Below are 18,978 nucleotides of genomic sequence, written 5' to 3'. Positions count from 1 at the left end.
ATAACAAATGGATTACCCATTCATTAAAGAGGCTGTGTCACTCCTCATTGAGTTGGACAAATAGCAAATTCATTTCTAGCCGCCTAATTTCTCTCCGTTCTCTGCTGACTTTCCGATAACGTCGAATTACTGATCACAGTCATGTGAACTCCCTCAACTTTTTATCAATCCATTAAAAATGTGCCCCAGCGGAGATGTGACTGAGGAAAGTCTTATTTCTGCATGCTTCCCTTACCGCCGCAACACTGTATACAAACAGAAACCAACTCAAGTGTTTAATTGAAATTAGGATATTAAACACACCAGAAACCATTGCAGGCAGGAAACTTTTTACCCAGGCGTCTCAAAGGTAAACAAAGATGTCAAGTGCAGGTCTGTAGGTAATGGTGTTTTGTAAAGTAGCAGTAGTGTATTGACAGGGCAGTATTGATGTTTCAATTAGAGCAGCGTTACATAGTGCTGCAGCATGGTAACACGGTGCGTCTCCTGCCATCTGTTCTGCCTCCACGTCTGACGAACGAGGCACGTGGGGCTAATCGAGCTGCACATGAGCAATGGGGCCGCGAGATGTTTCGCACACACACACAAACACACACACATATCCTGTACGCACGTCCTTATGCAGAAAAATAGGGGGGAAAGACGAGGGAGAGCTCCTCAGCCCTGCTGTTTAAACAGCCTTCAGAAAGCCTGTGATTCCTTCCCTTCTCCCCTCACATTGTGCCACAGGAGCAGCCAGCAGGTTATTTCTCTGACAAGGAAACAGGCAAACACACCAGATGCACAAGTTTAAATTCTTCAAAAGCTCATCTGACGGGGGAAGACAAAAAAAAATAGGGAGCGGCTTCTGCCAGGTTTTCTTGTGCTGGGACAGTCTGAAATAACAGTGTGCATTATGCCTGCCGTTATTGCCTGCCAAAGCACACGAATCAAAGAGCTCATTGTGTGGATTACCTCGTTAATCTGTTGATGCCATTGAGTAGTATTGCAGGTGTTAATGTGCCAGGTTTTTTCCCCCCTCTTCTCTTATTAGGGAGGTGTAGCGTTGGGTTGGTAATCTGCTTTAAATGCTTTCTGGGGAATGAGGCACGCTGAAACCCAGCCAAGAGAACTCTGCTATCATGAAGAGCTTTCTCTTAATGCAGCACACACAGAGGGGCTGACTGAGGCTGCGGCGCCGATGCCAACAGGGACGAGCTCGTGAGCTACACGCCCCACGCCACTTGTTGAAATATATGACTGTATGAATAATGAAAGAGGAAGAGGAAAAGTGATATTGCTCAAGCAGTCCCGCAATGACATCCATCACAGGAATGCCTCATTGCTCTTCTTCCTCTGTTTCCTGCTGCATAAAACTCACAGGCAGTGTCTCTTTGGAGGAGCGAACCAAAGCTCCAGCTCTGAGCTGATTTAGAGGTGAACTCCTAAACCAAAAGAGATAGAAAGATAAAAGAGACAGAAAGAGAGAAAGACAGAGGGAAAGGGACAGAAAGAGGTAATCCTCCCTTTTTTCTGCTCCCCAGGGTGGTCTCTTCATCCAGGGCCTCAAAGAGGGGCAGAATACACCTCCCCGCTACAATGGAGGGGACCCACAGGGGCTGTTGCTATCTGAGTGTGTGTGTGAGTGTGTGTGTGTGTGTGTGTGTGTGTGTGTGTGTGTGTGTGTGTGTGTGTGTGTGTGTGTGTGTGTGTGTGTGTGTGTGTGTGTGTGTGTGTGTGTGTGTGTGTGTGTAGGTGTGTGGGTGCAGCTTTAAGCAGCCCTTTGAGTGGCCTAATTGCATTGGAATACAGCAGTCTGAGAGCTGGCTCAGATCACGGCGGGCTGCTGGAGGGGTTAGCGCCCGCACCTCGACAGCCACACTCAGCAAAAGAGCCCCGGCACAATGCACACAATTAATGCTCTCCCTCTCGTTAACTCTCTCCCCACTTTTTGTCCTCTTCTACTTTCCTCTCATTCTCCTCCTCCTCCTCACCCCATATCTTACTCTCCCTCCCTCCCTCCCTCCCCAGTATGTAGTCACTCACCCACTGTATTAATCCTCACATGCAGCCTGTCAATCTCCCCTCTCTTTGATGCACACAACAATTACAGTAAGGATGAAAAGCGTGGGCTCTCGTTATGTAAGACTTGAGGCAAGCCTTAACGACAATTATTGATACCTGAACAGCTAATCTGAAATAAAACCTCAGCAACATGACATCTCTGTTATTACTTTGCAGCAATTGATCTGAGCGTGATTAAAAAGTATTGAATGTCTTTCACATTCCACAGTGTAACAATGCAAGTACTTTGTTATGACGTAGGATATCTTTAGTTCCGATACAATCTTGTAGAGTAAAGGAGATTGGATCAGTTCGTCTGGTATTTGATTTCGTATATCTGGTCTGGTATATGAGCCAAACAAGTCAAAGTTGTGGTGGATGCAAAGCAAAGAAATATCTAGTGAGTCGTGATTGTTCCCTGAAGACGAGACTGTAACACACCAATAATGCATCTGGGGCTTTGTGGCACGAAATGCTAAGTTGGTAAACATCTAATTGTACCTCATTGGATTATATCTCCTGTTGTAATAGTCCAGACATTATAATGGTGTTCAATATGGGCAGATACCAATCAATCTATATCGTTAGAGATGAAACAAAAAGTCAATCGGCAGATCATTTACCTGCAACTATTTGAATCATTGCTTAATCATTTCGGTCATTTTTACTTTTAAAAATCAAGCATCTCAAACGTGCAGTTATTCAACTCCGATGATAATAAACTAATATCTTTGGGTTTGGGAACATTGGTCGGCCAAAACAAGCAATTTAAAGATCCCCTGCAGACATGTTTGGAGACATAAAAATACAGTGCTTGGAATAATATTTTGTTTCCCATATGGGTTTTCCGCAAACAAAGAAAATATTGATTACCTCGCTAAAACTACAGAAGCTATGAATATGCAAATGTGTTTCGTTTCTAAATTTTAACAATGAGATGCCAGCTCTTTGTCAAGCTTCCACATTGGTGTAAGTTGCATGTTGGGCCATGATTAGCTCCAAACTAGTTGTGTGTGTGGGAATTATCACTGGTCACATGATCAAAAAGATTGCTAATTGAACACAGTTATTTTTCAATGATTTCTGAATAGCATCCTTTTAAAATGATCACCGTTGGACTATATTTCTGTCAGAAATGACTATCTTCTTCTTACAGGCAGTGGACGGTTCATTATGGGTTAATATAGTCAGACAGAACCCAGCCTCTTTCCCGCCAGTTTGGACTCAACTGTCCTGGTTATTAAATGGGGCTCAGTGGACTGTGTGTGTGGAACAATCAATGATTTAAAAAACACATCATATTCAACCAGCTCTCTCCTTTGATTTTCTTCATTACGCGAGCCGTGTCTTAATAAAATCTAATTATTTCCGCTCACAGGACGCTTTCTGGTGAGAAATTGGCAGAGGGATGTGAGCTGATGTATGGGGAGACAGTCGCCTAATTAGAGCGTTAGAAATTGAATCTTTACAGCACACGGGTCATATAATTATCCTACTGTTAATTTAACGCTTACATTCTCTGCTGTTCATTTTTATTCCCTTAAATGTAGTTTGGCAGCGGCCCTCTGTGCTCAGCGCCGTGTTTTTCCTGTAGGAGAGGAGGCAGCATGGCCCCTAACATTGGCCCCTCTGAGTGATTGAATAACTGAGGGCCCTGCAGTCCAAATAACAAGGCTCGCATCATTTATGCATTGTTAAGCCACGTAATTGAAACGAGCCATAGTTTGCATGTTACACCATTAAAATAATGTGCTTTGCGTTTCTCCCAACACGACTATTTAAGCCTGTGTGGCGATGTGGTAATTCCTTGAATTACAGCCTAATTACCACAATGTTCTTTTGATTTGGCCGATTTCAATGTTACGCCACAATAATGTTCAATATTACCAGGATGAATTACTGAGCCGTGCCTGGAAACTTTTCCTCGTACGACTTAAATCCCGGCTGCTTCATGCGCTATCATTGCAGCTGGATTCACATGCATAAAGGAGTATTAGCCGAAATGAGATCCATTAAAGGCCCAATCAGCAATCCTTAATTGAAGAGCCTGAGTTATACATGGAATGAATACAAGCATGTTTTGTTTCTCAACGGATCATCATAGGCCTGCTTTACTTCAATGTTTATAGACAGTAATAATGTAAACAGACCAACATCAGAAAACATTACAGACAAATCCAATCCAGGCCATATAAACCATGGAATCTGGAACATTTGGTAATTAGCACTTGCCCCTTGCTACTTGCCCCTCTATTGTTCACAGACCTCAGTCTATGCACATGACATGTGTCCTTGTGTGAACTTTGTCGTATACATTAACATTGCTAAGAATGATGAGTGTGTGAACTCAGTATAGACTTCTCTGTTTTTACTGCACAGTTTGATTCTTTTTTGTGAAAATATTTCTTTGACAATTGCTCTTTTATTGCCATTAAATTTTACTGCGATTGGTCCAAATTATTAGATACAATGTTTAATTACAGTTTCAGTCATTTGCATAGTTTAGAAGTTATAAATTGTGGATGTTGAAGAACTATCTGCATTGATTTATAGGTTTAATTTGTGGCCGATATGTATGACTTTATTTCTGGTGGATTTAATTGTTACAGGCCACAGACGGACAAAAAGTGCTGTTTAATTGCATCTGTACAGTAGGAATTATTAACGCCTTCTCGTATTCAGAATGAAGGGACTGCTTCAGAAGTTAGCAAGTTGAAGCATACTTCTGCCAAGCAGCATTTTTGAAGTTGTGTTTGTATTTTTTTTTCACACAGTTTGCTTTATCTCACTGCAGTGTGAGGAGCAGCTTTGAGGACAGACATAATCTCTCTCATCTTTTTCAGTTCTTCTAGGCCTTTCTCCCTCTCTGGGCCCTGTGCTCTTTACCCCGCCCTCCTTTATCCCTGCCAAGGCTTTGTCCCCGCAGCAGAGAGCCTCTCTAAATAGAGGCTTTTAGATAGTCCAGGAACAGGGGGGGGGGGCAGCAGCGACTCTGCTGTTGTTTCATTTACCTCTCCCTATGGCAACCAGCAGCGGTCGGCCAGGAATGTCCCCTCTCTGGACAAAGTCCTGGTCCCTGAAGCTGACACCGGGGGGACGGCAGCTGGGATGGGATGGAAACCTGCCCTCCCTGCCCTGGACATGCAGGCCTGAGTCTGGAATTAATCCTCCTCTCCACTTGTGTGTTTTCTCACTTTCCTGGATGATGAGCAGCCAGAGGAGCTTTCCACACACAATTAACTCCAAAAAAAAAGATGTATGTAAGACCTGAAAATAACTTCAAAATCTCTTTTGGGGATGTAGAGAAACCTAAAGGGTTTTAATGATCCAGCCCAGCCTGAATTATCCCACGTAGACCCTTAACAGTGCTGTAAACAACCATTTAGGAGCACATGCAATACTTCAAACTATTGTAAAGGGAACATTTTGGAAACCACATAAATGGCATATTTTAATGTTCAAAACAATATATATTTTATGTCACTCAAGCTAGAGTACCTCCATGGACCCGATACTTTGTCTGTGTGAAACCACTCCTCCCATGCAGACTTGTTAAATCACTTTACAGCCCGGTAGGGCACAAAAGTGGATTTGGTTACTTTATGGGCTGTTAAAAGTTTCCACTTCGAAACACATGAAAGATATCTATACATTTACAAGACTTAATTCCATTTTTTTTAACTAACTTGCACTTTTACAAACACTTATGACGGTTATTAAAATGGTATGATTCTGGTAATAACTTTGATAAGCAATTGCTTAAAACACTAGGTAGCAGGAACATGTTGGACTTGATGCGTTGTGATAGTTGGCAGGTTTTATGGTTTTAAATGACACACATCTCAATTAAAACTGCTGTAAAACTTTTACGTGAAAGACTTTTGGTCACCAGGTCGAGCAGTGTCCATTTCACTCACAATTGATTCAAGTTTTTTTTTTACAAAGAAAGAAAAATTCTAATAAAATCGATTCAACTGAAATGTGTCTGAGCTTTTTCCTTTGCCAGATATCTAGATTTAGAAATCAAACTACTTGTATTCTAGATGTATTTCTCCAGCAACGCACCATCTCAAAACATTGTATTTAGGACATTATGCGTTTAATCTGCCGTTATGTCAGCATGCATGCTGTTTTAAAACCGGATTGAGTGAATTCGATTTCTATTCTGTTTGTTGCAGGAGTTTAAAATGTCAATATTTAAACTATGTTATCTTAACTTAAAACGAATGCTTGATGATCAATATTCAGTATATTATTTCATACACACACACACAACGCTGAACAAATAACACAGACCTATTAATATGCATTCACCCACAACGTCTTGCAGAAATGTTGCAACGCTGCAGCACTCCTAAAACATTAAACAACATTTGACAGGCCTTGTCTATGTAACATAGCTATGCATGCCATTTGTCAACAGTCTTTGCTGAAATGAAAAGGTTAACATCGCCTAATCAAATTAGGAGTTTTACGCACACGTTTCCATAACATTTAATATCACAAATATGCGCAGAAATTACAATTAACATAATCTAAAAGCTGCCTCAATAAACAATTGCATATCCTACATAGCTTTTGTATTAATCTTCCCAATAGGGGAAACCCTGGTCTCCTGGATCTAGGCTACGCTCAGCCTGAGTCTTGATAGAACATGATTATCAAAGTAAATCAACTGTATCTTACAGTTGCACTGCTGATCCCGGTGCTCCGTCTCCCCATGCTGCACTCCGGCTCTCCGCTTCCACGGGAGCCTCAACTCGCACCTCTCCCAACAAAGAGAGTAGTGTTTGTTGAGACTTCTCCGCAGCCAATCGCCGCGTCGTTGCCCCCGGTAACCACGTCCATCATCCTTTGACGTCCAATGAGCAGCGGGGGCGTGGCGGAGTCCAGGTGCGCCTCGGCGTCCACTTGGCAGAGCGCCTGAGAGCCGCCTGTGGGCAGGAGAGGATCTGTCAAATGCGAGGTTCCTTCAATAAGAGCGACCAGTCCGGCTCCGAGAGTCATGGCGACCGCAGCGTCTAACCACTACAACATCCTCACCTCCAGCGCATCCATCGTGCACTCGGAGCCCGGCAACATGCAGCAAGCCACGGCGTACCGGGACGCGCAGAGCCTGTTGCAGAGCGACTACCCGCTGCAGAGCAACAACCACACGCTCAGCCACGCACACCAGTGGATCACCGCGCTGTCCCACGGAGAGGGAGTCCCGTGGTCCACCAGCCCGCTCGGCGCGGAGCAGGACATCAAACCCGCGGTGCAGAGCGCCCGGGACGAGATGCACAACTCCAGCAACAACCTGCAGCACCAGTCGCGGCCGCCCCACCTGGTGCACCAGACGCACGGTAACCACCACGACGGCCGGGCGTGGAGGACCACCACCGCGGCTCACATACCGAGCATGGCCACGACGAACGGCCAAAGCCTTATTTACTCCCAGCCGGGCTTCGGTGTGAACGGGCTGATCCCGGGCAGCGGGCAAGGGATGCACCACCACAACCTAAGAGACAGTCATGACGACCACCACAGCCCGCACCTCAGCGAACACGGCCACCCTCCGTCCCAGCATCAGCACCAGCACCGACCGCAGAGCCACCACGACCACTCGGACGAGGATACGCCGACCTCGGACGACCTGGAGCAGTTCGCCAAGCAGTTCAAACAGCGGAGGATCAAGCTGGGCTTCACGCAGGCGGACGTGGGACTCGCCCTGGGGACCCTGTACGGAAATGTGTTTTCCCAAACCACCATATGCAGGTTTGAGGCCCTGCAGCTCAGCTTCAAAAACATGTGTAAGCTGAAGCCTCTGTTGAACAAGTGGTTGGAGGAGGCGGACTCCACCTCGGGCAGCCCGACCAGTCTGGACAAAATCGCGGCGCAGGGGAGGAAAAGGAAAAAACGGACTTCAATCGAGGTTAGCGTCAAGGGAGCTTTGGAGAGCCATTTTTTGAAGTCCCCTAAACCGGCAGCGTCGGAAATACTCGGCCTTGCGGACAGTCTTCACCTGGAGAAGGAAGTGGTGAGGGTTTGGTTTTGTAACAGGAGACAGAAGGAGAAACGCATGACCCCTCCCGGAGGAGCTCTGCCGGGGAGCGAGGATGTGTACGGGGACACGCCGCCGCACCACGGGGTCCAGACCCCGGTCCAATGAACTCTGTTGGACCGCTCCTACAGGACATGTTTATCCTTTTTATTTATCCCCAAGGTTATATATAAATCACTGAACTATGAGGCGCTATAGTGGGTGTTTTATGTATAATATATTGCAGTGAGTACTTACACAACATCTGCAGTGAATATCTGAGAAATGGAAAATGAGTGAGGGGACAGGACATTTTTTCCCTCCCCCAAAGCTAAAGGAACATAAGCCTGTGTTGTGTTCTCCGAGGATACATGCCCAGCACTGTGACTCCAGCCGACGCAGTTTCAAGGTGTAGCCCCTATTGTGTATTGAAATTATACTTGACGGGAAAAAAAGAGGGAGGGGATGAGGGATACCTGTTTTAGACTAAAAGCAGAGCTGAATGGTTTCCATTCGCCACTTTTATATCAAATCACAAGATGCATTTTCCCTGTGCGTAAAAGGGAAAGCAAATACAAAGGCGTTTAGTTTTGTAGCTCTAAATTGTGCGTCCAGCAGTGATGGGTGGGCGGGTGGGTGGTGCAAGGAAGGGGAGGGGGGGGGGGGGGGGGGTCAAAGGAGCTGCGTTAATGGAGTAAAGGCTGCAGCCCCAGTCCAGTGGAGTCCAGCTGAGGGTGAGCATCGCCTGAGTCCCATCTGTCAGCCAGGCAGCACAGAGCCGCCTCGCATTGAAAACACTGCTGGGAAACTGCTGCCCATTCAGCTCTTATTTATGCTTTGAGGACAGAGTTCAGGATTTAGTTATGAACATAGATTATTACTATTATATTATTATTTGTTTTGTTATTGTTATATTTGTGCAGCTCACCGGCTAAACTCTTCAATAATTGGCAGTGAATGCAGTGATGTGGTTTTAAAAAAACTGTATGACCTCCATCATAAGTCAGAGAGCAGTATAAACATTATATTTTTCCACAAAACAAGCGTTACATGATATTTCTTCCCCCTCAGAAAGTCGCCAAGCTTGAAGAAGGGCTCCGTGGCGATCGATTGGATTATCTGGCACTTTTCTACAATAGGATGGGCTATAGAGAGATATCTACAAAAAATATACGTCACCAACTCTCACAGAACATTTTGGATCCACTTTTGTAAATATTGTATAACTTTAAAAGTCATGGCTTCATCCCTGTTTCTTTCTTCACTGGGGCACTTTTTGGATTGATGTTTTCAAAAACAAAACAGGTTGAGTTTTTAAAATCCAGTCTCATTCATATAGCCTACCTACTGCCTTGTATTTGTGTGCTATTTAACGTTCATTATGTTGCCGAAATTATGCTCTTTTAAGGTTTCATATTTTTTTTTATGGTTCATATTATTTTCAGTCTAAAGATTTTTTTTTTTTATGAATGTGAAATCAATTTCATTTCTTTAAATTGTCGGAGGAGCTCTATTTTGCCATTTGAAGTCCGCTTCGAAATACGTCGTGTTTCCAATCAAAGTGTAGTGCTTTGAGGACTGAATTCAGATGAATCGATAACACTGTTGTAATTGTCCACAATGAATCAGACGATAGGATAAAAACGGAGATACGCATCTTGATTAGTGTTTGAAAAGAAAGATAATAATAAGGCCTTGATATATTGCTTCCCATAACACATTTTAGAGACATTTCCAAAATAATGCAGCATATGATCAAAATATTATTATTATTATTATTATTATTATTATTATTATTCACAGGTTGTTATTTTAATTTGTTTGTGAGGTCGTTGCCATGCATTTCATTTCAGCCATTTTGTTCCTCTTCGTCTGTTGCTTTATTACATGAGGGAAATTGCTCTTAGACATTTTATTTTATTTTTTAGCACTGTTAATGAGATTGTAATTTATGATACAATGGCTTTTATAGTTGACACAAAATGTGAGATATATATGAAATGTCACCGAGAAGGCTTTTGTTTCGTAGGGAAGGAGAGAGACATATTTCTTATTTTTTTTTCAGCGGGATTGCCACAGCCTAAACCCGTCACAGCTAAATGTAAATACATCTGTTCTCCGTAGCTTGCTTTTCGTTTTATGCAAAAAACAGATATCCAGGGACTTGTTTTTTTTCTCATCTCATGTGGAAGCAGCTTTTCTTTTCTTTTCCTCCCCTCCTGATTTATTTTTTCTCCTGCAGAAAATAACAAGCAGAAACGTGTATGGCATTGAAATATCTCCTCAGTAGCTTTAATGAATGGATCCATCTCATAATTCACTGGAAATCAAAGTTGTGGGATGTAGACCTGTAGCAATCCGACGCTGTTTTTTTGTTGTTTTGTTTAATTGCTTGTTAAACCAGTCGTTGTTTTTTGGGGGGGGATATATAGGCTATGTCATATTCACTGGATGAACTTGGGGTAGATACAGCAGAGGTGATAAACGCCTGTAGGTGTTTCATCACTTGACACACGAACAACGGACTTGCACATTTTTAAATAATGGGGTTGATATTAAACAGCTTTTTTCCAACGTCGAGGCTAAATGTATTTTTTTCTCTCTTTCAATTCAGCAAAAGAGAACGCTGCTGCCGCGAGTTCACTATCTGCTCTGGCATCTGTGGTTTAAAAAAAAAGAAAATAGGCTTCTTGCTTTGAGCTCATTCGGTTGGGTGGAATTAATGGTCGAGAGCAAATCAGGGTTGATGAATGGAAGATTGTGAGCCGATGATGTGTTGTTTCTGCCCCAGGCTGCTTTTAAATGGACTGGCTTTGGCTGGGAGAACCTCAGCTTCCATCTAGGGTTAAATTAGGGGTTCCCAAAGTGGGGTTGGAGGACCAATAGTGGTCCTTGGGAGGATTGAAAGGGGTCCAACGTGGACATTTCACTGCGATTTTATTTGGAGCCAGAGGTTTCACTTTCTCTGTTCAGTCACACTCACAGTATGGACTAAAAAAAAGAACAATCTAGATATCGTCTCAAACTAATTAGATGTAAAATGCAGCCTATCGTACAATTCATCCTTAAAATCCACAAAGCTGTTTTATTCTTCATCATTCCTCTGCTCTTGGTCAAAGATGTTTATTTTGTTGAACACGAGACAAAGAATTGCATGTTTTTGGCCATTTTTGGCTTCACTTGGGTTGATGAGGTTGAGCCCTTTACACTGACGGTTACCAGAACAACCAGATGTTAAACAGCATCAATTGTGAGATTTCCTGTTTTTATTCCAAACTTATGGATAACAAGTTGTCCATATCAAAACAGAAAGTTCAAGATCAATAGGTAAAAAATTATCTTACCAGAAAAATCCACTCTACCTGTGGGGACTTATAGTGACCGTGATATTGACAGTTGTGACCCTGATGGTATTTTCATATTCACTATGGAATGTGACTTCGCGATAATATTCCCATAGGAACCTGTGGTGCGATATTTGTACGAGCATTTCTTCTGGTTCATTTTATTTTGGAGCTGACGGAGAGAATGCAGAGCTGCAACTTCCTGCTTAACTACAAACAAAATGTCAAATGTGTTTGCCCTCTGTGGTCGTCATGACAATGTGAATTACAATTGGATTCTTCTCCATTTCACTCCACAAACTGCCAGTCCTGACTGCAACATGCACTGCTGTGTAAAAAGAGGAGCATGTGGGGATAAACTGAGTGAGATTGACCTCAGCAAATATGAAGCAAACGAGCAGGATTGACTGGGAATCAACATCTGATCGGTTATTGATGGTGTTGACCGATTAAAATGATCATAAACAGACAAACAAAAATGTAGGATGCCTTTTTTATCCTGCAATAACTACTTACTGTCTGCAGTTTCATATGTCAGCCCTATTTATTTATTTTTTTCTGTATAAAATAATGACATAAAAGTAGCTCTTTCCCTGGTATAAAAACCGTAATATTCTCATAATACCCAGGGCAAGAGTCAATGGTTTCTTATTCAAAAGTGGATTTTTAATGACCTCATTGGATTTTTTGTATTCAATCAACGACATTATGGTTAGTTGACTTCTACCCGGGATTATAAACACAGTGGATACATCCGTCTGGAATACAGTACGTGTTACAGATTACAAGACACTGAATCAGATCAAATAAAAAGACGTTGCACTCTCCGCATCATCACCACTCGCCGTTTGACCTGCCATTTGGATGCCTGGCACGAAACGACACCCGGAAATAAAGCCCACGTGTCTGGTCTCTGAAGTAGACTTTTTTCCGGAGCCCAGCAATCAAAAAAAAGTGCGCCCTCGTGCCCTTCATCCGCTCTCTAGCAGATGCAATTAATAGCGCGTCGCGTTAATTACACCTTCCTTTTTATTTAGGTGACTTGAAATTTCCCATTAGGCTCCCAGGGTAAAAAAACCCTAAAAAGAAACACTCCACTGTCGTGGTGCTGAGCTGTGGAGGAACAGAGAGGGGATTCATCGGTGTTCTAGCGCCATCTAGCGACAATAGCATGACCCGAGGGTGAGTACAAAGCCGTTATGTTATTTTATTGTCTGTGAGGGTAAAAAATATCAACATCATCATCAAATCTTTGCCAAATCATGAACTTATGGCAGAAATGTGAAATATAGCCTAAAGGTGACGTTTGTTATCGAATGGAGATGTAGAAGCATTTTGTCATGACGGAGAAAGATAGTAGAGGCCCTCATTGCAAGACTAGTCAGTATAGTGGGGTATTAAAATAGCATACATTTTGCAGACTTTGGGCAGGAGTTGCACCGTTCTGTTAGCACTGTTCAGAGTGACGTGGTCTCAATCTGCAACCGTTGTAGTGCTCGGCTTTGTTGAATCATGATTACCAGTGTAAGCAGTAACACCCCACATTTAACTGATGATTACTTCATTCTCATTAAAAAAAACATGTAGGAAATCTCAGAAAAACATACTCATGTAATAATTTCAAGAAATGAACTGTTAAGGGATGACATTAACTTTATCGTACCGACAACAGTTCATGATTAGAGAACTCTCGGGCAGTTTTGGGAAGCAATGTTTATTCATTGGTACAGCATGTTTTCACAAGTTATCAGACTTCTGATGGGTATTCATTTACATCATTCTTTATCATCAGACAAGATCCTGCACACCGGTCATATACGTCATCTAAACTAAATCATTCCAGGTCCAGCTTCTTCAATCTGAGGATTTTTGTCATTTCGACATTATTTTACATTGAATATCTCTGGGTTTTTTTGGACCAGTGGTCAGACAAAACTAGTAAAAAGCGTTTTTTTCCGCCCACTTTTGTTGACATGTCACAGCAGGAGAAACACGGGTGTAAATAATACAATGAGTGATGGCTGAATTACATTTAGATGCCTCCGTTTCAGGGTCCTGGTGTTGTGCATGCCGGCTCACTGTCACACTGCCGCGGCTTACGGAGACACTTGAATGGAACGGAGCCATCGTTAATGGAATTAGTAACACCTGACATTTGAATACACTGAACAATTCACAGCAAACATAATTGAAGGATTATTCAATTAACAAAAACAATCATTAGCTGCAGCCCAAGACTCAACAGTTAAGCACAAGAACCCATGCGCTGGTTTTACAGAACCTGTTACTGAACTCAACGTGAGCTTTGCAGATTTGTGTTTGTTGTTGCAAAGTGCCCCTGAGAAAATCAAAGAATGTGAATGGGCATGTCAGCCTGAAAAGCCTGTTCAGGCAAGCTGGCAACATCATGCAGGGTATCGGCTCAATCTGTTTGAAGTGTCTTTTACTCACATTTGTATCAGGTTATCTGGATTACCGTGTACTCCGTCCCTCTCTCCTCCCAACATTAAGAAGGCCTCCTCTGTTAGCAAACCTGTTTTACTTCTGGACTATTGATCGACAGCATTTTTTGTTTTTCAGCGACAGAGGCTTGGTTTTTTTTTTTTTTTGAAAACGCCAGTTTTCGAAGACATGGATTTCGAAGGGGATAACAAAAAAAAGTGCCTCTGGCAACAGGTAATGAAGTGGGACATACGGTATTATTTCTGGTGTCGAGACACTGTTCGATGCCGACTCAGCACATTGAGGCCTGTCACGATCAGAAAAAAAGAGAGACAGAAGTGATTGTGTCTGATGGAACAACATTAATACGTAGTCAAACTCACATCACATAGTGTCATTTAACATTGTGTGAAACAAGTGTTTCAATATGACTTCCTCGGGTCATTTTAATTTGTATTAAATTCATTTTAAAAATGAACGTTTCTGTGGCTAAGTTCATTTACCCCCCCCAGAGATCCTAATCTAATGCCTTTGTACAAAGTTTCCCTGTCAAACATCATGTCCATCTCTGAATTGCGTGAAGATGAATCAGCCTTCTGTACACACACACACACACACACACACACACACACACACACACACACACACACACACACACACACACACACACACACACACACACACACACACACACACACACACACACACTCCCCCTCCTGCTCATCCTCCCCCCCCCAGCACACAGATAACAGTGATACAAGCTCATGAGCAGAACATAATTCCACCATTTGACATTGTTGTTCTTCAATCTCACTCAGATGCATCGCAGCTAATTACGCTTTGCACACTTAAGTACACAAATGCGCGTGTGCGTTCATTTGTAAACGAGTTATTGTTTAATTATAACTTCACATGAACTTTGCTGATCAGTGGGGCGAATCGTGTCTCCCCTTCAGCGCATAATTATTCAGGATATAATTGCTCGGCCTGTTTGTGAAACATGCTCGTCTCCCACCAAGGCCATCTTGTGCAGCTCCTGTGCCAGCTCTCCTTTGACATTGGCCACGGGCCTCTAAATGGCTCTGTCTAAGGCTGCTGTGAGAGCAGGAAGCTTTAGATGGACAGCAGCCATTAAACAAAAAACAAAGACAATCAAAAGGTTTAAAAAAAAAATCCAAGTTGTCCTGGTAAGGTGGTACTTCAAGTTAAAATGGGTATTTAACACTTGAGGCAGATTTGACCAAACTTCTGCTTCTCTCGTCAGAATTAGACGTGCCAATATTCAAGAAGTGATCAAAATGATCAAAGATTGCTCCAAAGTAGCACATTACCTTGACCTCGAGGAACACCATAGACCAGGCCCTGCTGTGAAAACTTTGACATTTGGAGATTTCTGCAAGACTTGAGTTTTTCAGCGATTGGATGGCGGGCGCTTCTGTTCTGGAAACTGCTCAGATGCCCTTATTGTCAATATGTCTGTAAGCCATACATCCTCTGAATGCACAAGGTCTAAAAATAGCAACGAATGACAAATAAATATAACTACCGGTACATGCCTACAACGGTAAGTTTTGGGGATCCACTCTTTTGTGACTCTGACTTAATACTATGACGTTTGTAATCATTTACTCTTTGGCTTGTTGATGACACTATACCATGGGGGGTTTGACACAATATACTTTGACCTTTTTCGACGTACTATACTGTGACTTTTTAATTACTTTTTTCAACACACCCTTCGAGGAGTTTCATGTGATTTGTTTTGGTGGTTTTTACAACTTATTTCAACATACTGACTTTGTCACGATTTCTTTCAACATACACTACTCTGACTTTTTATTGATTTCTTTGGCCTATGACTTTTATAAGACTCATTATAAATTTGGGATTTTTTCAACATACTATGACTTTCATTTTTTTTGACATACAATACCATAACGTCTTTATGACTTTTTATGCCTTTTTTCGACACTATTCAATGATTTTTTAAAGATTTTTTCAGACATACTAACCTATGACTTCAAAAACATTATCATTATACAAAATCCTAAATTTGGGATTCAAATGAAATAGTAGAAGTAGTAAAGTCATTACAAACGTTTTCTAATGAATATATTGCATGCCTCCCTTCTGTGTGCAGTAATTAGGAGGGAAAACATTTTTTATCGCAGTGAAAATGTTTTTTTAGAGGTTGAATCTCTTTTTTCGATAATTGGTGACTTTTGGACATTATTTATGAGACGTTATTTATTAATCAGATCACTCACATCAGAAAGCCTATTTATTTTGAATTGATGAACTATTGTCTGTCAAATGAGCAGGGGGAGGCAGGTAGAAACAGTTTGGGGCTTGCGTCTCCCTCTCTCTCTCATCTGCTCCGTTTCATTCCTGGACAGCGCTGCAGCAGAGACACGTCCTCTGCGACAGCACACAGCGCTGTCCATGGTTCTGAAACCACAGCTGAGTGATAGTCACGTAGGGCTGTACCAAAGGTCGTCGTTCTTACATTAGAAGCTCCTGTAAAAGTTTTTGAACACAGGAGCACTACAGGACCAGATGAGAAGGATGGAGCACTACAGGACCAGATGAGGAGGATGGTGCACTACAGGACCAGATGAGAAGGATGGAGCACTACAGGACCAGATGAGAAGGATGGAGCACTACAGGACCAGATGAGAAGGATGGAGCAATACAGGACCAGATGAGAAGGATGGAGCACTACAGGACCAGATGAGAAGGATGGAGCACTACAGGACCAGATGAGGAGGATGGAGCACTACAGGACCAGATGAGGAGGATGGAGCACTACAGGACCAGATGAGGAGGATGGAGGACAACAGGGCAGGACTCCTCCATGCTTTTGTTTCACTCCTGGTGCAGCTGAGATTGGACGTCAACCAACCCATCAACCCTGGAAGACCCAGACCCACCACAGACCACTGAACCACTCTCAGCACCCCAGTGAGTCTGAGACCCAGTGAGTACGGTTACGTCCTCCCCGCTCCACCCACCAGCCGAGAGGACGAGGAGCATCCCGTCCCACCGGCACAGAGGACGTAGTTTGTCTCCGTCTGCTTCTTCTGTGCTGGTGGGTTTGGGAAGCTCCTCACACACACAGGAAGCCGTCAGCAGCTCTTTGCATCTGCTCACAAGTCAAGAAGGAGACAGATGGTTCAGGCTGAACGAGAAATCTTTAAAGTATTTAATTTGCCACATGAAATGCAGTATGTTAATGTAGACTGTACGTACCGTATGTAAACTGTTTATCTCTTGAACATTTCAATGAAATGAATGTACTTCAAAATTGGCAAATGGCAAAAAGAAAACGTGTCATGTTAGTTTCCAGCAATCAGTAACAAACTTCACTTCAATGCAACTAAAGCGATGCATTAATGCATCATATTTATATCTATAAGGTTTTCAATTGCATAAATCAAAAAGGGGGCATTGTCTGACAAAAAGACCCAGGCAGTAAATGAAATGACTTCATTAATGTGGTTTTACTACCAAACTCACAACTGGATGGAGAACATTGTAACAGTAAAATAAATAAATAAAAACAGAAACAAACAAACAGGCATCAAGGAGGACATCTATAGGACCTTTTAACCTCAAACAGCAGGATTTGCATTATTGGATGTAGTCAGGAATCGGATGACAGGAGACAATGAGCCCAACATCTCGTACTGCAAGAGATGAAATGAAATTCATGAAATGAAATGAAATTTATTTATAGAGCTCGCTTCACAGACATGACATCACAAAGTGCTTAACAGCAGAAATTTAAAAGCATAAAAAACCACAATGTGACCCTCAATAAATTACATACATAGAATAAAATAAAATAATAAAAATTAAAACATATTTTAAGAGCAGGTCTAGGACATGGGTTTTTACTCTAACGCCAGCCTAAAAAGGTGGGGTTTGAGCCCAGACTGTAGAACACGTTGATGCACAGTTCACAGTTCAGACTGTCAATAACCCTCCTACACCAAAATATCCGCTGCTGCCATTATAGATTATTATTTTACTGTTTATGATGCACAACTTGTTTTCTTCAACATGCTATACTGTTTTTTTAATGACTTTTCGACATCCTACACCTACACCATGCTTTTTTATAACTTTTTTCAACATGCTATACTATTTCTTATTTCTTACTTTTTTGACATGCTATACTTTATGACTTTGTAAGACGTTCTATACGATGACTTTTTATAACCTTTTTCAACATGCTATACTAGGAATTATTAGGATTTCTTTCGAAATGATACGAAGACTTTTTTGACATGCTTGTTATGACATACATGACGACAGAATACAGCATGACTTGTTTTGTTTTTACAAAATATAGTTTGACTTTTTTATGACTTTTTTTCAACATACTATACAATATACACCTTTTTAGACATACCACATACTCTAACTTACATGACATCACTATTTGAGATATCATTTAACATCAGTTTTCAATGATTTCTTTTCAAAATACTATACCATGACTCATTTTATCTAATCGTAATCTCATTCAACATTCTATTCTGACTTTTTAGACATACTATGCTGTGACTTTTTAAAATCAAATTCCAAATACTATGATACGACTTTTTTTGATGTATTATACTATTACTTTTCAAACACTTTTTTAACATACTATACATAATATAGTTTGATTTTTTCATTACTTTTTTTTGGTGACTTTTTGAACACTTTTTGAACATTGCTTTTGAGGTTGCATACTGCCCCCTAGTTTACCGGAGGTATTGTCAGTCTACATTTTCAGAAACACTAGCGCTATACCTGCACCACCAGCATCAGATCAGGATTCCGAATTGTCTGTAATGTCACAGTAACTACAGCAAGGTATCACAATTCAACAGTTTTCAAATGAAAATCCTCACAAACTTAAACTTGGCTAAAAAAACATCGCCCATCACTGCTGCCTCCAATAGCAACCTATCAGTTGACGTATTTAGATGGGTTTAAGGGACTCAGCGCTGACATTTTTAATATACTCATATACAAAACATAAATAATATGTTTTAGACAGCAGTGCGAGGGACTGACAGGGATGTCTTCATTATTAGAGTTGAAGTCAAGAAACTAGAGAAGGAACACCAAGCCACA

General features: G+C 41.9%; 1 protein-coding gene across 1 annotated transcript; it reads left to right on the top strand.

Moving 5' to 3' along the window:
* Window positions 1-7,033: 7,033 nt before the first annotated feature.
* On the top strand, window positions 7,034-8,194 carry pou3f2b (POU class 3 homeobox 2b; the record flags this gene model as incomplete). The annotated part of the gene is made up of 1 exon (XM_079274549.1): window positions 7,034-8,194. Exon 1 carries the CDS (start codon window positions 7,049-7,051, stop codon window positions 8,192-8,194), a length of 1,146 nt encoding a protein of 381 aa, XP_079130675.1. The 5' UTR covers window positions 7,034-7,048.
* Between the last annotated feature and the right edge of the window lie 10,784 nt (window positions 8,195-18,978).

This window comes from Melanostigma gelatinosum, assembly GCF_949748355.1.
Source record: "Melanostigma gelatinosum genome assembly, chromosome: 9".
In the NCBI taxonomy this organism is placed as follows: Eukaryota; Metazoa; Chordata; class Actinopteri; order Perciformes; family Zoarcidae; genus Melanostigma; species Melanostigma gelatinosum.
The sequence above is the reverse complement of the archived record's forward strand: the minus strand, read 5'-3'. Positions and strand labels throughout refer to the sequence as shown.